The sequence below is a fragment of the Toxotes jaculatrix genome, chromosome 7 (genome assembly GCF_017976425.1).
Source record: "Toxotes jaculatrix isolate fToxJac2 chromosome 7, fToxJac2.pri, whole genome shotgun sequence".
In the NCBI taxonomy this organism is placed as follows: Eukaryota; Metazoa; Chordata; class Actinopteri; family Toxotidae; genus Toxotes; species Toxotes jaculatrix.
This window is the reverse complement of record NC_054400.1, coordinates 27,910,466-27,933,893: the sequence shown is the minus strand read 5'-3', so window position 1 is coordinate 27,933,893 and position 23,428 is coordinate 27,910,466. Positions and strand designations below refer to the sequence as shown.

The 23,428-nt window shown below is 41.7% G+C and overlaps 1 protein-coding gene across 1 annotated transcript in view; it reads left to right on the top strand.

Moving 5' to 3' along the window:
• The window catches only part of LOC121185246 (voltage-dependent N-type calcium channel subunit alpha-1B-like), a 122,995-nt gene that overhangs the window by 77,733 nt on the left and 21,834 nt on the right, over positions 1 to 23,428 (top strand). The window contains exons 23-37 of the mRNA XM_041043316.1: positions 550 to 679; positions 808 to 867; positions 2,965 to 3,071; positions 13,169 to 13,265; positions 14,807 to 14,967; positions 15,110 to 15,247; positions 16,951 to 17,152; positions 17,359 to 17,523; positions 18,023 to 18,133; positions 18,214 to 18,297; positions 18,901 to 18,906; positions 20,803 to 20,919; positions 21,147 to 21,212; positions 21,370 to 21,461; positions 23,094 to 23,244. Of these exons, the coding sequence (XP_040899250.1) occupies positions 550 to 679; positions 808 to 867; positions 2,965 to 3,071; positions 13,169 to 13,265; positions 14,807 to 14,967; positions 15,110 to 15,247; positions 16,951 to 17,152; positions 17,359 to 17,523; positions 18,023 to 18,133; positions 18,214 to 18,297; positions 18,901 to 18,906; positions 20,803 to 20,919; positions 21,147 to 21,212; positions 21,370 to 21,461; positions 23,094 to 23,244 (1,687 nt within the window). The remainder of the gene's footprint in view (positions 1 to 549; positions 680 to 807; positions 868 to 2,964; positions 3,072 to 13,168; positions 13,266 to 14,806; positions 14,968 to 15,109; positions 15,248 to 16,950; positions 17,153 to 17,358; positions 17,524 to 18,022; positions 18,134 to 18,213; positions 18,298 to 18,900; positions 18,907 to 20,802; positions 20,920 to 21,146; positions 21,213 to 21,369; positions 21,462 to 23,093; positions 23,245 to 23,428) is intronic.

The following is a 23,428-nucleotide window of genomic DNA, read 5'->3' as shown; positions in this document are numbered from 1 at the left end:
GACTGGGCAGCTCTTTTATTTCATATCTATAAACTTGCTCTCTGCTGATTTAGATGACCTTTATTTATGAAGTCAGAGTGACAGCATCTAGTTATATCGACACAGTCAGATGAGAGGTTATATTCATGGCTGTGGCCTCTTGTAAGCCAGTGTTTCAATTCATTTCATTCATACGGTATTGTTGAAACATTTAAATGATTAATCTGCATCATGATTTCCATCGTATATTCCTCCAGTGCTTGTGTATAGTAAACATCCTGGTATTTCTTCACTTGTTTGACAAGTGAATGAAAAAGCAAGGATGTGCTCAGTTTGGTGTCATTATGAGAACTTGGTTTTGTCTTTGTTAAACATTTTCCTTGATGAGGTGACTGAGATCCTGGCTTTATTTAAAGCCTAAGATTTAGACTTAATAACTTTAGACTTTAATAATAAATGGTGAGGAAACAGAAGCTGCTGCCACAGTTCAACCTTTGTTAAATCTGTGTCTCCTGTTGACTGTTGGTCTCCCTGTCTCCCGTCTGTCTTTCCCTGCCTTCTTCTCCGCAGGGTGAGGCGGTTGTGTCACTACATTGTGACCCTGCGTTATTTTGAGATGTCCATCCTGGTTGTCATAGCTATGAGCAGCATCGCTTTAGCAGCAGAGGACCCTGTCTGGACAAATGCCCCTCGCAACAATGTGAGACACAGTGCACATAAACATACACTCAAATACACACTACATGCATATTATACACTTGATTATTCCACACCTATACATATGTACATATACATTATGCAGTGCTAATGCAGTCTCTGTTTCTGCAGGTGCTCAAATATCTGGACTACGCCTTCACTGGTGTTTTCACTTTTGAAATGGTGATAAAGGTAAGCATGTACATGCACCATTAAAAGAGAAATAACCTCAGTGTCTCTTTGTCTTTCACTGCACTTTTCGTCCTCTTGAGTTAAACTGTCTACAGACTGAAGTGATGAATGAGGAGAGGACGGGGAGGCAGTCAGTGCCAGGACCTTACGTCACTGTGACAATTATAGTGCACTCAGGGGATCAGGATGCATTACCTTTTTTTATTGATAATCCACTGTATTTTCATCTAAAATCATCATCATTTACTGTGTGTCACTGATTACTCTAACACAGTGGTGTTTAAACCCATTGGTAGTTCAAAATGAACACTTTATAAATGTTAAATGTTTCTCTCCTTTAACCCCAGTACATCTCCCTGCCACCCCCCTGCTGATACCCACGGTGTTTCCTGGGCCCCTACTCCTATGCTTCTGCCTGAGCTACACCCAAAAGCTGCCCTTCACGGCCTCTTCCGCCAGATCTTGAATAGCTTATCAGTGCTTTTTCCCTGTCACTCCCATTTCACTGAGAACTCTAGATGTTGAGAAGTTGACAAATCCCAGCATCCCGCCTCCTCAGGGTGAAGGAAGGCCCAACATCCAGCCTCTCTACACTCGGTTGCCAGGCCAGAGTACTTTGAGTGCTTTCGCTCATCGGCAGCCTCTAACCCCTCCTCCCATGGCATCATGACTTCTGTGTTGGGCCAGTTATCTCCCTCAGTAACTGGAGCTGCTTTCCCAGGTGTGAGGAGTCTTGCTGATTCTCTTAGGCAGAGGCCTTTGGCACTCTCAGCAGACCTGATGAACTGAATGAGATGCTTGGCTGAAGAGGAAGGTCTGCTGTTTGGTTCTGCCTGCATGTCTCAATCACTTCAGCCAGTTTCCTCAACATACTGCCGTCATACATCCTGACAGGATGTGCTGGAGACAGCTGGGCTGTCCATCATTCCTCACAGCATCCTCCAGCCTGCTTGACCTCTTTCATTTTAAAATGAAATGCACATTGAATTGGTAACACCATACTTCATACTTGCCAGGGTGCTGGCTCTGGTTGATACTTGAAAGGCCATCTGAAATCTGTCTCTGAGCTACTCTCCCCGTCTCCCTGTCCGAGAATCTCTTCCCCACCTGCAAAATATGTCATCTCTTCTGATCCCTTTTCGGATAAACAGACTTTGCGTCTTGAAGGGCTTGATCTTCTTTCCAGCGCATCACAAGCTTATCTAGCCTCTTCAGCAGTCATGATGTGCATCCTGATTTCTGGAGTACGCTTGTGATGTTGTCCATATAGCGTCTCAGTGGCAGAAGCCTTTGTCCTGATGGTAGTTTCGCTCCTCCAACAATCTGTCTGTGATGCCTACTTCTGGCTGTGGCCAGCTTGTGGTGGAATCTTGGAGGGAACAGCACATTCAAACATCCTTGAAGCATTTCACTACCAAGCCTCTGATTCAGACAGGCATGTCGAAAAATTCCAGAGCAACGTTGCTGGGGAACAAAGCCATATGCATTTTTAAAATCCAGCTCTTGGCCCTCTGGATCTGTTCATCCTCTTGGCCATGACAGAAAAGAAAATTTTCCCCTCTACATCCGTTCTGATGACCTCTGTCACCTCACAGAAGGCAGGGCCAGGAACACAGCTGGGTGATCCTAATGGGACTGCCTTTGCTGTACGACACGGTAATTTCCAGCTTCCCACACCTCTTGTCCTCCAGTGTGCTTGAAAGGATTCTCACAAGGAAAGTTGCTCCTTTCGTTCTCCCTCTGCGCCTGTTCTCTGCCCTCTGCAGGCTGACAGCCTCTGCTTCACCCCGTCCCACAGCACCTTTAGGCCTAGCTTCTTCCACTCCCTTTACTTTAATTACAGCAGACTTTAAAAGTCTGATGTGATTAATTTTAAAATGCTTTATGACTTTTTTTTATTATTATTATTAAGTCTAATCAGTGATCATCAACCACTATAGTAGTATAGCAGACTCACCCAGTACAGGTCTAATAACATAGTTCCATATCAGAATTAAGGTGATTTAAATCATTTGAAATTTAATCCTATTAAACATCCTAAAATAAAATGAATTAAACAATGAATAAAACGACATAACAGTGGTGTTTTTGGTTTAGATGGTGGACTTGGGCCTGCTGCTTCATCCTGGATCCTACTTCAGAGACCTGTGGAACATTCTGGACTTCATAGTGGTCAGTGGGGCGCTGGTGGCTTTTGCTTTTTCGTAAGTTCAAAAACTCCTACCCTTCTGTCATAAAATGAGTCGTCTCCAGTTTGTAAGTTGTTAATCCTGATTATCAGATGTGCTGGATCTGGTTTGTCAGGTATGATATACAATTTAAACCAAACCTCAGTGAGAAATATTGGAGTATGTTTGGACGGTGGGGGGCGGGGGGGGGCAGAAACCTGTGGTGCAGCTTTTAGTCTGCCACATGTTCAATAGAGGAAAAAGGACCAGTGTGTTTAAACTGTAAACCAGAAGGTAATTAAACAGTAGAGGAAGGTGAGCTCATCTTTTGGCAAAGCTTGTTCAAAGTGATTATGTCTTACAAGTCAAGTTCTGTAAACATGTGGGACCCTGTCCGTCTGCTACCCTGCCAGTTCAACCAGATGCTGAACGTTAGTGGATCCAGTAATTAGTGAACATCCCTTTTTTTTATGAGAGTCATATTGATGGACTCATCCCAGGTTGGATGGCTGAGCTTGCGTTATGTAAACGTCATCGTATGGATCCACAAGGATGACACTGTCAACCCACAGAGCCCAGTCAGAAGACTAAAATATAATCATCAGTATGGTGTTTTTAGGTGACAGTCTTTTATGTGACAGTTCTATTGTTGCGTTATATTTGTGAGTCAGTAGTGTCTATGTGTGTGTGTTGTGCTATTGTGCTGTGTGTTTATTGACATGATCCTCTCCCTGTTTCTGTGCTGGGATCGTTGTGAAGGAGCTTCATGGGGTAATGCCTCCTCTATCTCTCTCACCTTGCTTGTCTGTGTCATTCTCTGTGTGTATGTATGTGCGAGAGAAAACATACATGACTCCCACTGCAAAAACAAGTCATTTCCTCACATATTCAGTCTTACGTCTTTCACAGAAAAGAGTAAAAAACATTTTTAAAAAAACAGAGTTTGTTTCAGAAAAGTAAATATGAATTTGTTAAGTTCAACCTGAACCTAAAGAATTACAAGATGCATCACTATCAGCTGTGGTGTTCAGCAGGTGTATTTTCCCTTGAAACGACTGTAAGGCAATGCAGTATGTGGAGTGAAATTACTTGTGTGGACGGGTGTGTATTTTGCAGTGTTCACGGGTTGCGCCTGGGACACATTCCCATCTCGTCGTCCACCTAAGACCTTCCTGTACTTGACCCTCATGTGCTTGGCTAAAGGTCCTTCCTCCATGCTCTCCTCTGTTATAGAGGGGCATGTGACCTGCGCGTTCATCATCCTTATCTTCCTCGAGCCTCTGATGGGAAGTATTTTCATCAGCACTTTGCCTCGACACGGCTCTGCTTAGGCTGGAATGATACCATCAATTTCACATTCCCTGTTATTAATTCACCCGAGGCTGCTGTCGCAGGGCATGAGTACGACTCAGGGAGTATCAGCCTTCTCTGTGATCTTAGCATGCACATCAGATGGACTTATGACATGTATGCTGTTAGCTGTAGGTTTTTAATGACCGCCCTATGACCATATTGCCCCGTCATTTCCATTTCCATTCAGTTTATTCTATACTTTCCTACTTAGCCTGTATCCGAGTGACTCAGCATCCTGCTGCAGATGGAGATATATTCATATGGTTTGGATCCAAACCTGTGCTGAATAGCATTTGTGAATACTTTTTTTTTTCATATACAGAACTTTTCAGGGACTGACAGCCTGTCTAAGTGTTCAATATTAAATAAGTAAGACCTTATGAAATGATGCTAACTTCTTAACTATCTACATGGTAACCTAGCACTAGTTACAGGGAAAAGAGTTAGCATATCATTAACTAACTACATTGGTTTGTGGGGTTAATGGTTATTCAGGACTGACACATCCATGGTATGTGGAAGCTGGTCCTGGATGTTACCACATATCAGCAGCTCCTTTTACCTTTAACTGTTTGCTAGATACTTTATTTCATCCTAATCCTAAAAGCCCTTTGATGTAATGTTAAAAGTCAAAACATACTTTTTAAATATATGAGCAAGTACATGAGCTAGGCTGCCAGACGATGTTATGTTAGAACAGTACGTTTTTTTCCTGCCATGCTTAGTACTGATGAGCTCTACATTTAATTTTTACCCGGACATGCAGCTTTATCCTGGGTGTTTTAGGACAATATAATGGATTTGGCATATTTAAGATAATTTATTTTAAAATTTGTGATCAAAAAATCAGGAGACATTATCCCAGGATGTTAAAAGTTTAAAATAAATGCCTTGGGTGATATTAATCTGCAGTAATCTCTGTGGTTGGAAAAAGAAACAGGATGAAATTCAGTTTCATAATATATGGCTCATTGATTTATTTACTATAGAACACTTAGGATCACCTTGGTTGTGATTCTGCCTTGTTCTTCGTCCCACTCAGATTCTTCAGCAGGTTAAATCAAACTCAGATAAATTATTTGCAAAGGCTGTTTGGCACCAGGTCACTTCCACATTGGCAGTTACAAATAGAAAGCCTTGTTTGATTGACAGCTGCCATTCACTCACCATGCATGTCTCCGGAGCTCGGGCTGCCTGATTTCCATTTGATCGACTGCCTGTGGCAAGGACAACAAACCATAGCATCTCCATCAGAGCTGTATCTGTGAATGTGTCATCTCACCTACTGGAACCTCGAAAGTGTTGAGCTTAGTCTGCAACTTTTTGGTGCATTTCACGTTTGATGCTGCAAAGTGCAATACTGCCATTTAATGTCAGCTTCAGGTGCTAGAGATAACCTGTTTTTCAGGGCTGGGATGATATTTCTATTTGTTTTCTTAGAATTATTAGTATTATTATTTAGATTATCTCATGTTTAGCCCTTTGTTGGCATTTGCTTTTTATTATGTGATGTTTTGGTTGAGACTGAGAAGTTGTAGCAGCGTACAATTACAGAACAAGGGCTGAACAAATGCCTGTTTCAACAACCAACAGTCCTGATTTGTGTTTGACTTCAGTGATAGGCTACCTCCAAAACTAACAGGCACATTCAGCATCCAAGCACAGCTGCTGTTTTCTCCTCACGTGGCCTCACGTGGCCTGTAGCTGGATCCACTGTGGGGCCTATTCTTTACTGGGATTTCCTCACACAGTTGTCTGCTACCAACCAAAATATGAACAGTTTTACATCTGTTTTCATTAATGGAAACTATGGTGTTGTCATCTGATGCAAACATATGCTTTATTTTGTTTGTATGTGTGAAGCATCCATAAATGTGCTGTACCTTGTTTTACCACTGTTTTCCCCCAAGTAGATCGCAACAAGGTGTGACCAGGTGGGGAACCCTCCTATGCCACCCCGACCTCCTCCTTGACTCCTCACCCTGTACCCATACCTTACCCCAACCCTCCTCCCTCAAATCCAACCCTCTCTAACTACCATTCTTCCTATGCTTAGATCAGCTCCATGTATAATATATTAAACCCATACATACAGTGAATCAAATGCCGTCTGAACACATCAGTAACCTCTGTCTGACAGCTTTCAACTGAAACCTGCCTCTGCCTCCCAACACCATCCATGGTTTTGGCCATTTCATTCCAAATTGCTATTTTGCCCCTTTTTTGGGGTGGAAATATTTTCCTGTATTTATTTTCTATTAAGTAGAAATCATGACTTCAATAAACAATAAAGAAGAGTTCTTTAAATGAACTTGATAATTATTTTAATAGTATCCAGTTTCAGTAATAGCCAGTGATAATCAGTGTGGTAGTAAATAGTTTAAAGAAATTCTTTATAATGCATCTTGGAATGAAACCTGTCATTTTGAGGTCAGTGTCTTTAAAAAGCAATATTTTTGTGTCTTTGTTCACGACATCCACTGTCCGCAAACTCAGGTCTGTTCACACAGAATTTCCCTTCTTCCAACCTGAGTAACATCAGGTACCACAGTAACAGCATTATAACACCTCCCACCTCCCACAGTGCACATACAGCCAGTGTTTGCCAGCACGGAGAACAGGTAGCCAGTGGAAGGTTGTTAGGAGGTGAATGAATGCTGAATCACACAAAACAGAAAAAAAATATAGGTTTGTGTTTATAATTGTTGGTTGAGAAAAGCAAAGTGAATACATTGTAGGGAATCCTATGAAGAGTAGCACTGTACTGAATAGAAGGAAATCCTTCACTTGTTTGGGGAATGTGTGATAACTGGGCTACTTCCTGCTGTTTAAGACACCAAGAGTGTAAATATGGACATTTTTACTGTTGAAAATGTGAGTGGCAAAAGATTATTTACCTCACATTCCATTATTAATACAATAATACAAGAGCGAGATCAGTTTGGTATTTCTAACACTACAGTCTCCCCCCTATAGGATACAATAATGTAGCCAAAATAATGTGTTTACAATAGATAATAAATCTGTTCTTTTATTATTTTATCTTTTTACTCAACCTGAAAAAATTAAGAACAAACATTTTAAAGGATTGGTTCAGATTTTCTCATACTCATGTCATATGTAGTTTTAGAGGGTTACTGGTTACTGTAATTGTTCTTTCTCTCCACACTGACCATGAAGTGATTCCTTCCTACGTAACTGAAATGAAACAATGAAAACGATGGCGATCAAAGTCCAGTTCTTGTTCTGTGCAGAAATGCCTTTCTGAAGTTCAGCTGAAGCCTGTTCATCTCACAAAGTGCTTTTAGTACAAATTTCACTGTGTGAGACACAGCTGAGGAAAATCACTGGTAGTTTCATGTAGTTTGATTTTGTTGCTGCGACACAGTGCCAACAATGAAAGCTACATATGATCACCACAGTGAAGATAGATAGTAACGACTTCTGAACCCCACTATTAGCTCTGGCTAATGTCAAATAATGGGACACTAAGGAACATGGCCAATGGGTGTTGAACACACAATCAATGTGAAACCTTTTCAGCTCACATGGGTGTGTCTTTGCCTCAGTTGTCTCGCCCACTGGCTTCTGTACATTAACACATATTTACTTTATTTTACCGCTTCTATGGGTGTAATGCTTCATATCTAGTGTGCAATGAATGAAATCTGAACCTGTCCTTTAAATTATTTTTGAATGCAGCTGGCCTGCTGAATATTACAGGCCATATTCTGCAGGATGGAGTGAGAGTGAAAGGGAGAAATTGAGACAAACAGACTCTGGACTGTAATGGAAGTGAAAACAGAGCAGTGTTGAGAGAGTTGCAAGAGGGATTTTGTTTTCAGGGTCCAGCTTTCTGTTCTCAGTCCAGGAATATGATGATGAACAGTTGTGGCCTCAGCCTCATCTGAGCCAGATGTCCTCATTATCATTTGAACCTTCACATCCCCATAAGCGTCACATTTTAGCCACTGAAACTAGTCCAATCTCACTTTCTCTCCTGTTTCCTGGCTGTATCTGGGTGTTGAGGGGTATTCTTTGAAAGCTATCAGAATATCTTATGTGGTTGTTCCCTTAGTCCTCTTTGTAAATGTGTGAGTGTCTGGTCTAAAACCACTCTGGCCCCCTGGTCACTGTAAAGGCATGCTAGACTAATGTGCATCAGAGCATGGAAGTTGTTGCATGTGGTTGTGATTGGAGTAAAGGGACCTCATAAGGCCACAGAGGAAGACAGAAGCCATGTCATCGTATCACATGGATGCCACGCTGTTTGTTACACCAGAGCTAATTGCTGTGGAGTCCAGGGTCATTTTAGGGCTTCTACAGAGCCTGTGGCACCATAACTGATAAGCTTTCCCATGGAGGCTGAGCAGTCTAATATGCTACAGCAATAATTGGAACATACCATCAGCTCCCTTTTTTAAAACCACCCTGGTCTGCCAGTTCAAGTACCTCTCTGTCTTGTTCACAAATGAGGGTAAAATGGGCCGTGAGGTCAACAGATGAATTGGTGTGGCCTCTGCAGTAATGTGGGTGTGGTAGTGGACCCCTGGGCTGAGGAGGAGCTGGGCAGTCTGTCTGTGTTCCCGCTCTCATCTGCAGTCAAGATATTTAGGCAGTGACCTAAAGAATGAGAATGGAAATTGAATCTGTCAGTTAGCATCTGATTGGTCAGGTGTGATGGGATGAGGAAGTAGACAGGGTTTGAACCTTGATCTCAAGCTTTTTTTTTATTTTTTATTATTCTTCACACAGCTTCCACCATCACTTTACATGTTTACTAATGACTGCGGCATCATGTGAACCTTTAAGCTAAACGTGCATCCATTAACTTATTCCCATTTCTATGATTCATCATGTCTTTCTATGACAGCAGGAACTTTACCCTGCCACTGAGTGTGGCCATTCAGAAAAGCTATAGAAACACGTTGTACTACTGAGCAAACTAACCAAGAGCAGGAACCAAAAGGATGTCACGTCTTTTTGTCAAGACATGGTGTGAGGTGTCACAGATGCTGTGTCACTGTCCTCCATGATGACTCACCACACGGGAGGAAACTAGCCCGATGTTTATTTTTGTACCTGATGCCCCACAACTGACGGGTTAGGACTATTATCTTGGAATTACACTGCAGTAGTGTTGGGAGCCAATGCCTTCTGCCGTATTGTGAGTACAGAGAAGGACACGAAGGGTGTTGTATTGATAAAGACTTAGCTGTTTTCAAATTCCTCTGTTGATGACCTTGCAGCTTCCACTGGAGGAAACTACAGTGGATCTAGTGTCACACCAAATATAATAGTTATTTAATAATACTTTAACACAAAAAAAAAAAAACGTAACAACCCTACAACTGTAATGGGATGTTGATTCAAATAGTGCAAATCCTCATTTGGATCCTTTTTGGTGCCCAACTGAGCTCCGCCCACTTCAGATCAGTAAAAATAGCACCAACAAAAACACAATTACATCAATATGTCAACTCTTCAAACCTTGGCCGAGAATGTTGTGGTCATGTATGAGCCCATCGTTCATGGTAAGAGGCTGAAACTGGTTAAAAAAAAAAAAAAGGCTTTAAAGGCTTTAGTGTCATAAGAATGTGGCAGGGAGAGTTGTTGAGAGTCAGTCTGATATACTGTTTTATACTATTCTCTAATGAGCTCTGGGTATTGTTGTCACTTTGACATACGTGTATTCATTTTCCATCAGTCTCCAGTATAGACAAACTCTGGTGTTAGCTTGTCCTCGTCCTAGAAAATCCACCTCAGACACATGAGAGAAGCATCTGTTGTTACTTGCTGTGCAGTGGTAAGTTGATCAGTTTGTATCAGACTCTGTGCTCATCGTGTGTTTCTGACAAAGTCATAAAATCGCTGAATAAACAGAAGAAAAGAAATAGAAACTGCAAAGATGAAACTCACAGAGGTTTATTCAAACATCTCACCCCAGACAGTGACATGATAAATTTAAAAAAATGTTTTGGTTTTTTTTTTTTCCTTTTCAGTAGCAGATTAGTTTAAGATCTTAATCACTGAGGTGTCCACTGGACATGTTGTTGATTAAGATCCCTGATGCACAGTCTCAAGTATGATCAGATTTGCATGGAGAACAATGGAGTCCTCCTTTAACTAAAGGACAAAGGAAGCCTTCCTGTGAATTACCTGACTGACTGCATGTTCACACACAGATTTCACACTGACTTGTTCATGTAAACCAGGATTACATGATACACACAGCTGAATGGTTGCGGGGGGGGGGGTGCATGAGTGTACCCCAGTTAGTGTGCTTTAAACATATTCCCTCCAACCCCATACAGTCATGTATTATAAGTATAGTATAATACATATTTTACCATTTACATATGTTTAAAAGTCTTTCTTTGGATGTTTGTTTTTGATAGAATCAGCTGTTTCGGCCTTTCTACAACATGTTGCTTTATAGTAGATTATAATAGAGGGTAAAGTCAGTGATTCTCTGGGCGGCTGTGTGAATATTCTACTCACAGTGGAAAACAGTGGAAACACATTTGAAAAGAAAAAAAGTGATTATGTTTTTGCAGGCCACTCTGTGGTATACGATATGGCTAAAATGTGCATAATGATTCTAAAGTGGCTGTGAAAGGAACAGTTTCTTGGAAACAGGCTTATTCTCCTTTCTTTCTGAGAGTTAGATGTAAAGACCAATACCAGTCCTTTACTTATACTGAAGCTTCTGCTATTTTCTCTACTCTCTCTCTCCCTCTCTCCCTCTCTCCCTCTCTCCCTGTGCACTTTGTTGCTTCATGCACCTGCAGCCTTGTGGCATATTTGTAAAGTAAAATAGACACAGAAGACAACCTAAAGTTCAGAGGTTGAAGAACCTGAGCATAATAAAAATACATAAACCATAAATACTTACAAAGACAACTCAAACCAAAATGTACCTTTAAGTGCCACAGGTTTACCATTGACCCTCTTCCCAGTGGAGCAGTGGAGAAAGGCACCAGTTCTGTGGAGGCTCAGAGTTAATTGTATGTGGGTTCAGCAGAAAGTTGGAAGTTTTCCTTCCTGCAACAAGTCAAGAATCCAGAAGCTTCAAAAGAGTTTCTCTGGGATTAACTGTATTCATAACTGTAATCAGTTAATATACATACAGATGAGGAAACCTGTTTTTTAGGCCCAGGCACCACAGCTGGATCCTCCAGCTGGAGATGACCGACAGACCTGAACCCATTAAAAATAGAGGTTAAAATATGTTAAAACTCATTTCATTTACTGGCTAATTTTAAATTATCCTACAACTCGTCCCTTCCCTTCTTCAAATCTGTTATCTCCTGTAAACATTTCCTCATCCCTCCACCGTCCCCACTATGAAATCTATCCTCCAGTTTCTCTTTGTGTTACCTTCTTGCTTGTTGCTCTGCTCTTTCTGTTTCATACAGTATTTGGCAGCTTTATACAGAATTTTATCTCCACTTTGAAAAGCAGCATTTTGTTCTCATACACTGCTTTAAGACCCGTGTTAAACCAGGGTTTGCTGTTACTATAGAAAGTCACTGGCTTAGATGGGAGGCCGCAACATCTTCACTGTAACTGAAATAAGATGTCACTGTGTTCACCAGTAAAAGAGCAAGAGTCTGTACAAACGTCCCAGATGATGCAGTCCAGGCTGTCCATTAACCTGCTGTTTGTCACATCTGACCATGATCTCATTACTTTGCTTACGCTGGAGTCTGTACTTGTACTATTTTAGCTGATGAGAACTCCTGGACATGGCACTAAGGTCTGGATCTGAAACATGGGGGTCTCATGGTCCAGAGAGCAGGATTGTGATAGCTGGTGACCATCCAGGCACCAGCAGTTGTTAACATGGAATCAGACAATGGCAGAATGGTCAGCTCCATACAGGGAGAAACCAGACTGCTCTATGGCTGCATGCAGGACTCTGGAAGTGAGCACACATAGGTGGACCAGTCCTGCACTTTGTATGTCTCCCACCCACCCTGACCACCTCCCTCTAGCGTGGTACTTAAATCCAGCACTTCATTCTCTTGAAAAAAAATGTTGCTGAACATAAGACAGGCAGTGAGACAGGTGTTGAGGTGATGATTACAGCTCTGCACTTAACACGCAGACACTGGTATCAATCTTCTCATCTCAGTCTCTGAAAGAAAGCGAACAAGTGTATTTCCTAAAAGGTTGAACTGTTCCTTTAAGTATAAAATCTCTCTCCACCATGGTATCCTAGAAATACTAGACATTTTCATCCATGTATGAAGAAGAAAATGTGTCTTGGTAAATTAAATTAGAGTAGTGCCAGCTACATTTCTTAATATCAAATGGTTAACATCAGTGGTGTAGTTACCAAGGTAATGCGACAGGATAACGGATAGGAAGCCAGTCACAGGGTTACACTGGCTGCAAAGATTGGCCTCCTCTCTGCCCAGCCTAACACTAGTACTGATGCCCTGAGCATTAGGAGCATTATGCATGAACCAGGATACCTTACATAACAGTGTTTCCCCCAGACTTTCCATTTTTCTCATTGATGTTTTTGTTGATACCCAGAAAAACCTGTTGTTGTTGTGTGTCTCATTAACCCAGCTGATCTAAACACACCTGATTCATATCCTGCCACATTTCAAAAGTAGTTACAAATGAATTCTGACTACGATGTTAAAGTCTGAAAACCAATTTCTGCTACATGTGCTGTTTATCAGTATTAGTAATACTGACAGATCTGATTACTGCAGGCTGTGTGTGGATAATTATGTGTGTGGTGTAACAGTGGCTGCTTTCCACAGGGGGACCAAAGGCAAAGACATCAGCACTATCAAGTCACTGAGGGTTCTCCGAGTACTCAGGCCTCTCAAGACCATCAAACGTCTGCCGAAGCTCAAGGTTCTGCTCCTTTACTGTTCTCTGGTTTGTTTTTGGTTCATTTAACCAGGTTAGCAGGTCTCAGCTGTGATTAAGGCAGGAAATCTTACTGCCACAATACTGTTTTCAGTTTGAATTATCTGTGACATACATGGAAAATGCTGATTACACCATACACCATAACCACCTCATCTGTAAAATTCAACAGACGAACAGTGTTACTCCATCTTCCCTGTGGTTCTCAGTTCCAAGCCCATTGGTTCCCACTTCAGTTCAAATATACAGCTTCATTTTCAAAAAAACAGAAAATAGTTCCTTTGTGAGGGACTATTTATTTGTTTATTACCTTTGGATTATAAATATAATAATGTAGAAGTGGTAATTGGCATCAGTGCTGCTCTGTTTCATGAGGCAACAAAAAAACTTAGAAACTAAGTCCATCATTTTGGATGAGCTCAGCAGAAACCACAGCAGCTGTTTTCATTCATGCTTGTTTGAACTGCAAAATTCAAACTGCAGAAATCTGTTACATGTATATTAACAAAAAAAAAAAAAAAAAAGCGAAAAACAAAACAAAACAAGGTTTTAAATCAGATGAGAGTTTATCTGTCTCATTGTGAAAACCGGACCCCAGCTGTACCTGTACCCTACACACAATACATGTTCTGTTTCTGTTTTTCTGTATGTTGTTTTCTTCATGTAATGGAGTCACATTGGGGCAGTATAGTGTTTACAAGATTTTGTTTTGTCTGACTGTTACTATTATGATATAGGCTTTATTTTTAAACTACGTGGTTCTTACCTTTTTCCTCTGACAGACGTGGGGCCTCATGTACTAACGGTGCGTACGCATCAAAATGTTGCCAATGTTCCACGCACACGTCGGGATGTACAAAAATCAACTCTGCTGGGATTTTTTTCAAATTTTCGAGCTGCCGTGAGAGTGTGCGTACCACCACGCAAACTCTGTCATTTGATAGTGCCAAAATACAAAGTCGAGAAACTCTGTTTATACACAGAATATGTTCCCCCAAATTTTCCCTATAATTTGCCCTATAAATGGCTGCGTGAAGTCACGCGTAATTGCGCAAGAATGGCAGCTTAGGCACAACTAGAAGATAGTGCTATGATGAAATCTGAAAGCTGTGCAATCCTTCTTACATGAGGCCGCTGGTATCTTGTTGAGCATAGGGTATGAGTAACTTACACTGTTAAGCTGCTTCTCTCAGAAAGCTGAGCCTTTCTGCTCTTTGTTTGTTCCTCTCAGCTCCATTTTGTTTTTTTCCATCCTCCCTGTGTTTGAGTTGTTGCAAAGTGATCTTACACACGTGAATTGATTATTAGCTGCACGCCTTATAAATGACATGCTAATGCAGGAATTGTCCCATTATTGGGACAAGGTGCATGTTTGTATCACTGAGATTAATATAGAATCAAATTCAGATGAAAAATGCCATTAACAGATGGAACAGGTAATAGTTTTCATGTTTTGTCATGTTCCGAAATAATTTTCCACTTATTCCCCAAATGAAACGTGTGTGTGTGTTTGTGTGTGTCCTCAGGCAGTGTTCGACTGTGTGGTCAACTCTTTGAAGAACGTGCTGAACATCCTCATCGTTTACATCCTCTTCATGTTCATCTTTGCCGTCATTGCAGTTCAGCTCTTCAAAGGAAAATTCTTCTTCTGCACAGACGAGTCCAAGGGCCTGGAGAAGGACTGCAAGTTGGTCTAAGATCCCCCAACTTCCTCATTTCTTATTTTAGCAACTTTTTAACTGTGAACCATCGAACGTCGGTGTGGTCAAAACCCGACCTCATGCCTGTCTATCCCCACTCAGCTGTATTTATGCCTTCATATCTTCCAGAGGACAGTTCTTGGACTACGACAAAGACGAGGTAGCTGCCATGACCCGAGAGTGGAAAAAATATGATTTCCATTATGACAATGTGCTGTGGGCCTTCCTGACGCTCTTCACTGTCTCCACTGGGGAGGGCTGGCCAACGTAAGTGCAGTTGATGTGACTCCCTCTTTGAGTTAAAGACGTGTGTGATGCTGTCAGAGTGGAAATGACACTCACCTGAGGTGAATGTGACGCCTTAAAAAATAGGATTCACCCAGGATTCATAAATGTTACTTTAACGGTTCCTGTGGGAAAATTGGATCATTGAAAATGCAAGTAGGAACAGAAGACTACAAAAACTTAATCTAAATACAATAAAGGGAAGATATTCAACTTAAAATACTGATAACGTACTGTACAGAGTGGATCCATCTGTATGTAACTGACATGGATTTGCCTTCATTTTCCTTTGGGCTCAGACTGAAGGATCATTTCACACAGATCTAACCTGTTCGGTCCCACTCATCCAGCAGTAGGCCAGTCTTTACAAAGTCCCTCTGCGCAGCCAAACATGGTTCAGTCCCACAGAGCTTTATTTTGAATTCTAGTGGAGATCCCCAAATTTCCAAAGATTCACAAAATCTGAGGCTGAATTTTGGATCGTGTGTTTAGAATTAAGGTCACGTCATCTCGAATATCTCCATCTGCTTAAATGATGCAGCCATTAAGAAAAAGCACATGGAATCTTTGGTTTAAATATTTCAACAGCATGTAGCTTCAGTTAAGAGCCTGATCTTGGCAGACAGTGTGGAATTGGATGATTTTTCCCAACACTGAAATACTGAAGCTGCATTCATTTTTTTTTTTTGGCCACTTTTTTTGGGGAAACAAACTGTGCCCACTGCTTCTGAAAAGTGCTGTCTAAATAAACTTGTAAGTCTAACTAGATCCGGTTTGGTCTCCAGCTCCAGCTCCAGAGAAACATAGCAGAGCTTTCTCTCTGAAAACAGCTGCCTCCTCCTCCTCCTACAGGAAGCGATCAGAGAAAAATCACTCTGATAATGTCAAAGTGACATCAAACTGGGTTTGAGATTTTAAAAATCTCATAAACACTGTGCCGAAATGAAAGAGCAGTGGTGATACACCTCCTTTCCCATTCTGTTTTTCATCAGATAACCAGAACATCGCCATGTGTGTCACTCTCTTAAGGCTCCTGTTCACATTTCCCATAGATGCAGATACACATTCTTTCACTGGCAGTTTCCTACAGTGAAAGGAGGGAATCGTTTTGTTCTTTCTCTGATGTTGCTTTTCAGATGTTGCAGAAAGTGCTGGAGGGTTTTGTTTGCAGGTGCAGCTGAAATATTGCTTTGTGACGGAGTTATTTTTGGGGCCACATGAAAAAGATTGAGCTGGAGGAGAGAATGGTGTTGGCAACAGGAACACACTGACCTGTTACCTTTCAGTCATAAGACAGTGTTGGGATGGTCACTTGTCCACTGGGACCTTATTATTGAAGACCTCCTGGTCTGTTTGCAGTTGTCAATGATATACACCTCACTGCTAATAACCTGAAAGTTGAATTTTAACACTGTTAGGCAAAATACTCCTTCATATAACAAATGCTGAAAATTAATTCATGTCTATGACACATTCACAAAAGACTTTTAGATTCTTCTTTTTGGTAAAGTTTTTTTGAACATATGAATTTTAGCTCAGTCTGTGGAGCTGGGTAAAAAGGTTCTCTATTTATCTTGTTTTATTAGAAAAAGTAAGTATTGCCACATTGGAGCATAACGTTACAGAGTGGATGTGTTACTGTATCTCACCACCTGACTTCATGTTGTGCTCCTCTCTCCCTGCAGTGTACTGAAGCACTCTGTGGATGCCACCTTTGAAGACCAGGGTCCCAGTCCAGGCTACCGGATAGAAATGTCCATCTTCTATGTGGTCTACTTTGTGGTCTTCCCTTTCTTCTTTGTCAACATCTTCGTCGCTCTGATCATCATTACCTTCCAGGAGCAGGGAGACAAGGCCCTGTCTGAGTGCAGCTTGGAGAAGAACGAGGTAAAGCACAGACATGACAGACAGCTCAGAGCTTTATGTTGTTTTGGCTGCCAGTGTCTGAGACGTTTGAGCACAGCCAGCCACAGACCGTGGGTCACAGACGATTCCCTCTGCTCACATCAGTGCGGAATCTGAATGATCAGTAACATGTGTGTCATTTGAATGGAGACAGTGAAGCAGAGGTGTGGTGTCTGTCTTTGTTACAGAGGGCATGCATAGACTTTGCCATAAACGCCAAACCTCTGACACGCTACATGCCAGAGAACACGCAGTCCTTCCAGTACAGGATGTGGAAGTTTGTGGTCTCAGCTCCGTTTGAGTACTCCATCATGATCATGATCGCTCTCAACACTGTGGTACTCATGATGAAGGTAAGAACTATTGAAGAAGATGTTAATAATTAAATGCAGATTTGATATAGTGGGTTAAGCTTGTTCAGATGTGTTCAGATGTTTTATGAAGTCAGTCCTGGATTCATTAGCTTGAGGAAAGAAAAGACATTTTGAGACACAGTCCCTTTCTCCCTGAGGGTTAGATGTTCAGACGGATACTGCTCTCAGGTCAGTGCAGTGAACATGAAGCTACTGTTTAGCTTAGAAGACTAAAGAATAGACACAGAGGGGACACAGCCGGCCTGTGTCTGTCCAAAGGAAACACAGTCTGCAAACTAGCACCTCATAAACACACTAAATAACAGGTTGTGTGTCGTGTATTTCATCGCTGGTGCTGATCTTCTCAGCAAGAAAGCGAGTTGGCCTATTTCTTAAAAATGTTGAACTGTTCCTTTAATAGTCTTACAGCTACAAGTCAGCAAGGAAAACCTGATGAGCAGAAGTGTGCCCTGTATCATCCCTCACCTCTGTCTTTCAGTTCCACGGAGCTCCAGAGTTCTATGAAGCGATGCTGAAGAACCTCAATATAGTCTTCACCACTCTCTTCTCTCTGGAGTGTATCCTCAAGATCATTGCTTTTGGTCCTCTGGTGAGTAACGTTTACCGAGCACAGCTTCATGTCCTGAATTTAAAAAAAAAAACTAATGATTTTCAACTGCTGTCTCTCAGAACTACCTGAAGGACGCCTGGAACGTGTTTGACTTTGTGACAGTGCTGGGCAGCATCACTGACATCCTGGTGACTGAAATCAATGTAAGAGCACCCTTCCCCACCCACTGCACCCTCACCTCAACAAGGCTGAATGCACTGTCTCCATACAGCACTGCTCTCATGGTAATGAGCTTGGGCAGGGACAGTCTGTACAGCAAGCTTTCAGCAAACAAGTTAACCAGCCATATCAGCAAAGACAATCACATGGCAGTGGTCCAGGGAGCCTGATCGCTTTAGATGCAGGGAGAGGGGAGGATTGTGAGGGAGTCTGTTGTTAATAGGCAGGATTTATCATACAGGGCTGATACAGGAGCTGAGGGCTTCTCTGAATCCAGCTCAGAGACTAATCTTTAATGCGTGCTTTACACTGGACAAATACCCTGCTGTGTTTTCTGTGTTTGACAGTTTCTTTGACAGATTTACATGTGTGTATTTGTTGACCTGTATCAGTTTATGTTGTGCAATATGACTGTTCCTGTTCTCTTGCTTCTCCCTCCTCCCTCTTCCTTTCTGTTGTCCTTACTCTGCCTCTCTCTCTCTCTTTATATCTCTGTATTTTTCTGTCCTTCTCTCTCTCCCTTTACATTTTCATCTTGTTGATTGTCGTCACTGGTGTTGCCATGCCCTGGTCCCAAACATCACTAGACTACGGTGAGTGACATTCTGTTGCCATCTTCTGCTCTTAGCTTGCATAGTGTTTTCTTTAACATATAAAATGTTACTCCTGCTATTTAGTATTGTACTGCCATGAATGTGGGGAGGTCATGAGAGAGGCACTAAGAAGAATGGTCAGAGCTGATGTCACACAGGCTCAGATATCCCGACTTTAGCCCCTTTCAAACATGGTTCTTCTTGCACACAGTGAATGAGCTGACAGATGTTTTCAAAACTCTTCACACGATCAGTACAACAGCAGACAGACTGTAGATCAGAACTGTTTTCTGACTCACACTCATCCACCACCTTAACTCTGTGTTCACAGTCCATTTGCACATGAGTACATGCTGTTCTCAAAGTTGTTAAATTCAAATTCTAAACCAGACATAACACAAAATTAATGTGAATGAGTCTGTAATTTCCTGCGTTCTGCTTCATTTACACCTGAAAAGAAATTTTTAAAAAATGCATTTACTCCAAATTGGGCCTTAAAATACCGAGCACCTCGTTTCATTCCTTGATGGCCTCTATCAAAGACCTGTGCCGGTGAGGAAAGAGGCCAGGTGAGACAGAACCCAGAACATGTTGTAATCATATGGGACACTGTGCTGTTTCACCATTCTCTTCCAGTCTGAGTGGTTTACAGCCAGTCTCAGGACAGTGCCACTTTCCCCTCCACCTTACTCTCCATTCCTGAACCTCATAGAGAAAGTGGGAAAGTTTAGGATCACCAGCCACAAGATTGTCAGGATGGATCAGGCTGCTTGTTGGTAAAGAGGAGTGTGGGAAGATTTTTGAAAAACTGACGTCAGTGCAGAGAAATGTATTTTACCTACTGTAAAAAACAAAAAAAAAAACAGTAACAGAAAAGCGGCAGCAGCACAAGGTTTATTACACTCAGAGAGAAATTAAATGTACATATCAATAATATAATCAATCACTTAACTGTCACTTCATTTGCACAAAGAAAATCAAATCAGTCTGACACAGTTACAATGATCAAACCTGCACTGCTCTCTAAGCTTTTCCTCGTTCCATCAATGGGAGCAGCATGAATGATTTTATGAGCAAACCCTTTACATACAAATGGGTATTTGTATGGGTATTAAACAAGTCTCCACTTAATGTCTTGTCATTTTATGTTCTGTAAAACTGGAAGCAGAATTCTGATAAACCATGAAGATGATTAGCACGTTTATTAGTGGGTTCATTTGAAAAGTGTCCTGATGGTCATTAGTCCAATAGAACAAGGTTTAAAATGCTTCACAGATGAAGCCTGTGAGAGAAGAGAGAGCAGACGTCTTCCTTCACATCTTCACATGGCTGCTTCTTATGCAGACATCAAATATTGCATAAACACAGTTTATCTGTTTATCTGTTCTATATTTGTAGCCTTCTTCCTTACTCTGAGATGACTCTGCCATCATCAGGGTTGCTTCCTCAAACCTGACCGAGCTCCTCCAGCACCACACACAACCGTTTCCTCAAACTCAGTCGCACTAACCGCGCGATGGTTAAAATTGTATAATATGTTGAAATATTGAATCATTGGAGTGCTCCTCTGTGGCAGGAGATGGGTTTGTCTCTAGTGGGCCATCACAGCGTGTTTCAGTGAGCTCAGCTCGTCGCATGAGAACGTTCTTCTTCTGGGGGTGTGTGGAATGATTCACAGCAGGGACAGGCTGTCATGTTTAGTGATGGGCCAACAGTCTACACAGTTTCTTTGCTGAATGATGCCTTCAACACAGAGTGCCCGTCACCAGCTGATAATCTGTAACCAGCTGAAGTGACTTTTAAAATAATGAAACTCTGATAAGGGTGTGTTTTAATCAGAGAGGTGAGAGGGGTATTTGGTTGGTAAGTGCTTGATGTCCCACGTATGTCTCACAGGACAGACTGCTGAACCTGAGCTTCCTGAGGCTGTTCAGAGCCGCTCGGCTCATCAAGCTGCTGAGGCAGGGATACACCATCCGCATCCTGCTGTGGACCTTCGTCCAGTCCTTCAAGGTGCTCACACACTGTGTCACATGCTCACTTTGCACACGCACACACACACATGCTGTGTGTGTATGTTAGCATCCACATTGGCGTGCACACAGACTAGTTTACTTTCACAAACTCGCTTCACAGCCATGTACAGTATCTCCCTGCACACGCAAACTCAAACATCCTGGAATAATTCAGAGTGGATATTAATAATTAAGTGTGTTTTGGTTTCCCATTGTTCCCTTTAGGCCCTGCCTTATGTTTGCCTGCTGATTGCTATGCTGTTCTTCATCTATGCCATCATTGGGATGCAGGTGCGTGATGCCGCTCCGCTGTGGTCACAGAGGTCATGATACTCATACAGTTTAAGACACATCATTAAATTGTTGTGGCTTAAACATGAAAAATATTAATTGCACCTTGCTAAGACAGGACAAATCCATTTCCCTCTCTGTGTCTCTGTGTCTGCAGGTGTTTGGAAACATTGACCTGAATGAGGACACAGCCATCAATCACCACAACAACTTCCGCACATTCCTCCAGGCTCTCATGCTGCTGTTCAGGTATAAGAAGCCTTATTATATAAACATAAATACATCACATGAGCACGTTAGAGCACTTTGACCAAACACAGACTGTTTTCCATGAAAGAGTCATCACTTCCAGTTGGGCAAACAGCCCAGTAGGTAATGAGCAGCTGAACCAAAACCATAGTGTTATTTAAACATGAAATTGTACCTCATCTATATTTGATGATATCACAGCTACAATGGCAGTTATAGGGAAAGGTATAAACAAGGCACAGTAGTGTGTGTTCAGCAAACATGGACAGAAACCTAGAATTAGTCCACTGGGTATAATGACTCATTATACAAGAACAAGAACTTGGAGGGGAAACACTCTGGACCTGAAGACACAGTCAGACAATCCATCCTATCTGTGAGACTCTTATAAAGTGAGGCAGGAGAGGAGGGAGATCCATTGTCATTCTTTAGGAAACTACAAACTAGTCTATGGTCCTAACCTGCAGCAGCACAATCAGATCTTTGACTTACATATCCATTAAAGGTAATGACCCAGGTTTATCACCCAAAATAACTACAGGGTTAAATAATTACAGTATTAGTATTCTTGGAATATTAGTACTTATGTATTAATGTATAAGAAACATAACATTTTTGCGGCTTGTCGAGGTGAAATGCAAATGCAATATTTTTTACTGCTAAAACTAAAATCATAGGAGTAGTAGTACTCGGATAAACATCCTCAAACTCTGAGTACATCTCTGTTACACAGATGCTGCATTTTAAAGCTGATGGGGAATTTAAAATGACCGTCCATGATTGGAACAGTCAGTGTTCGGGTTTGTGATTTGGCCGTGGCTTCTTGTTTACTTGCGGCCTTTTTTCTTCTGAAACAAATTATCCATTTCATTTGAATTTCTGCAAATACTTGGATATCAGCCATGAGGTGAATACACTGAGAAACAGCATATCATCAAACTCAGTGGGCTGGATGGTCCCTTGCCAGGAGGGATCTCAGGTGGCAGCAGATTCTGAAGTTTTAAGAAGTTGTATACTAAGAACGAGTCAATACATCCCCACTGAAACTGTAATTTGTGAGAACAGTGGAAGACACAGAGCACTGAGTTCATTCTTAACCCTAGAAACAGTAATGTGACAAAAAAGGTTCATTTCCAACGTTTACACTGCACCGCTCTTCCTCAGTGGATGGAGTTTGCTGAGTTGGGCCTCTGTTGCTCTGTTGGAAGAAGGAACACTTTGAGATCTAATCAGAATTCTGTCCCGTCAGTCAAATGTGATCAAACCACAGACGCACAGTGCTGCTGAAGCACAGAAGCCGGGTCTTTAAGGATGTTTTTTGTTGCTTGTTGTGTTAAGATTTGAAACCAGGTTTATAGGATCTTTAAGTAAAACATTGTTACAGCAACACACAGTAAAACGCAATCTGCCAGCCAGGTTCGCTTTAGCTTCAAGCCAGCTGCACATTTTTAATTCAGCTCCTGCAGCATCTGCATTATCTGACTTTTTCTGTAAGAGGCGTTAATTTAACATCACTCAGCTCTAATTAAATTCTCATTTGTTGAAGCTGAACAGTAACAGACCTGTCACATGCTGCCAGTCCTTTTATGTGTCTTCTGTGTGTGTGTGTGTCTGTGATATTCTGTGTATCAGGAGTGCAACTGGTGAGGCCTGGCACGAGATCATGTTATCATGTCTGAGTCGCCGACCCTGTGACGAGCGATCAGGGACCCATGGGAAAGAGTGCGGCAGTGATTTTGCCTACTTCTACTTTGTCTCCTTTATCTTCCTGTGCTCCTTCCTGGTCAGTACTGAAATACACCAGCACTGTAGCCACTGTAACAGCTGTGGCCTCTGATTCATTCTGTCAGGTCACAGTGACAAAAGCTTGTGGTTTGTTTGTAGTGAGTGTAAACAAATGTAATTTGACTTATTGTATATGTCCAATCATATTTTTTACAGCAAAGTATAAAAAAATAATAATAATA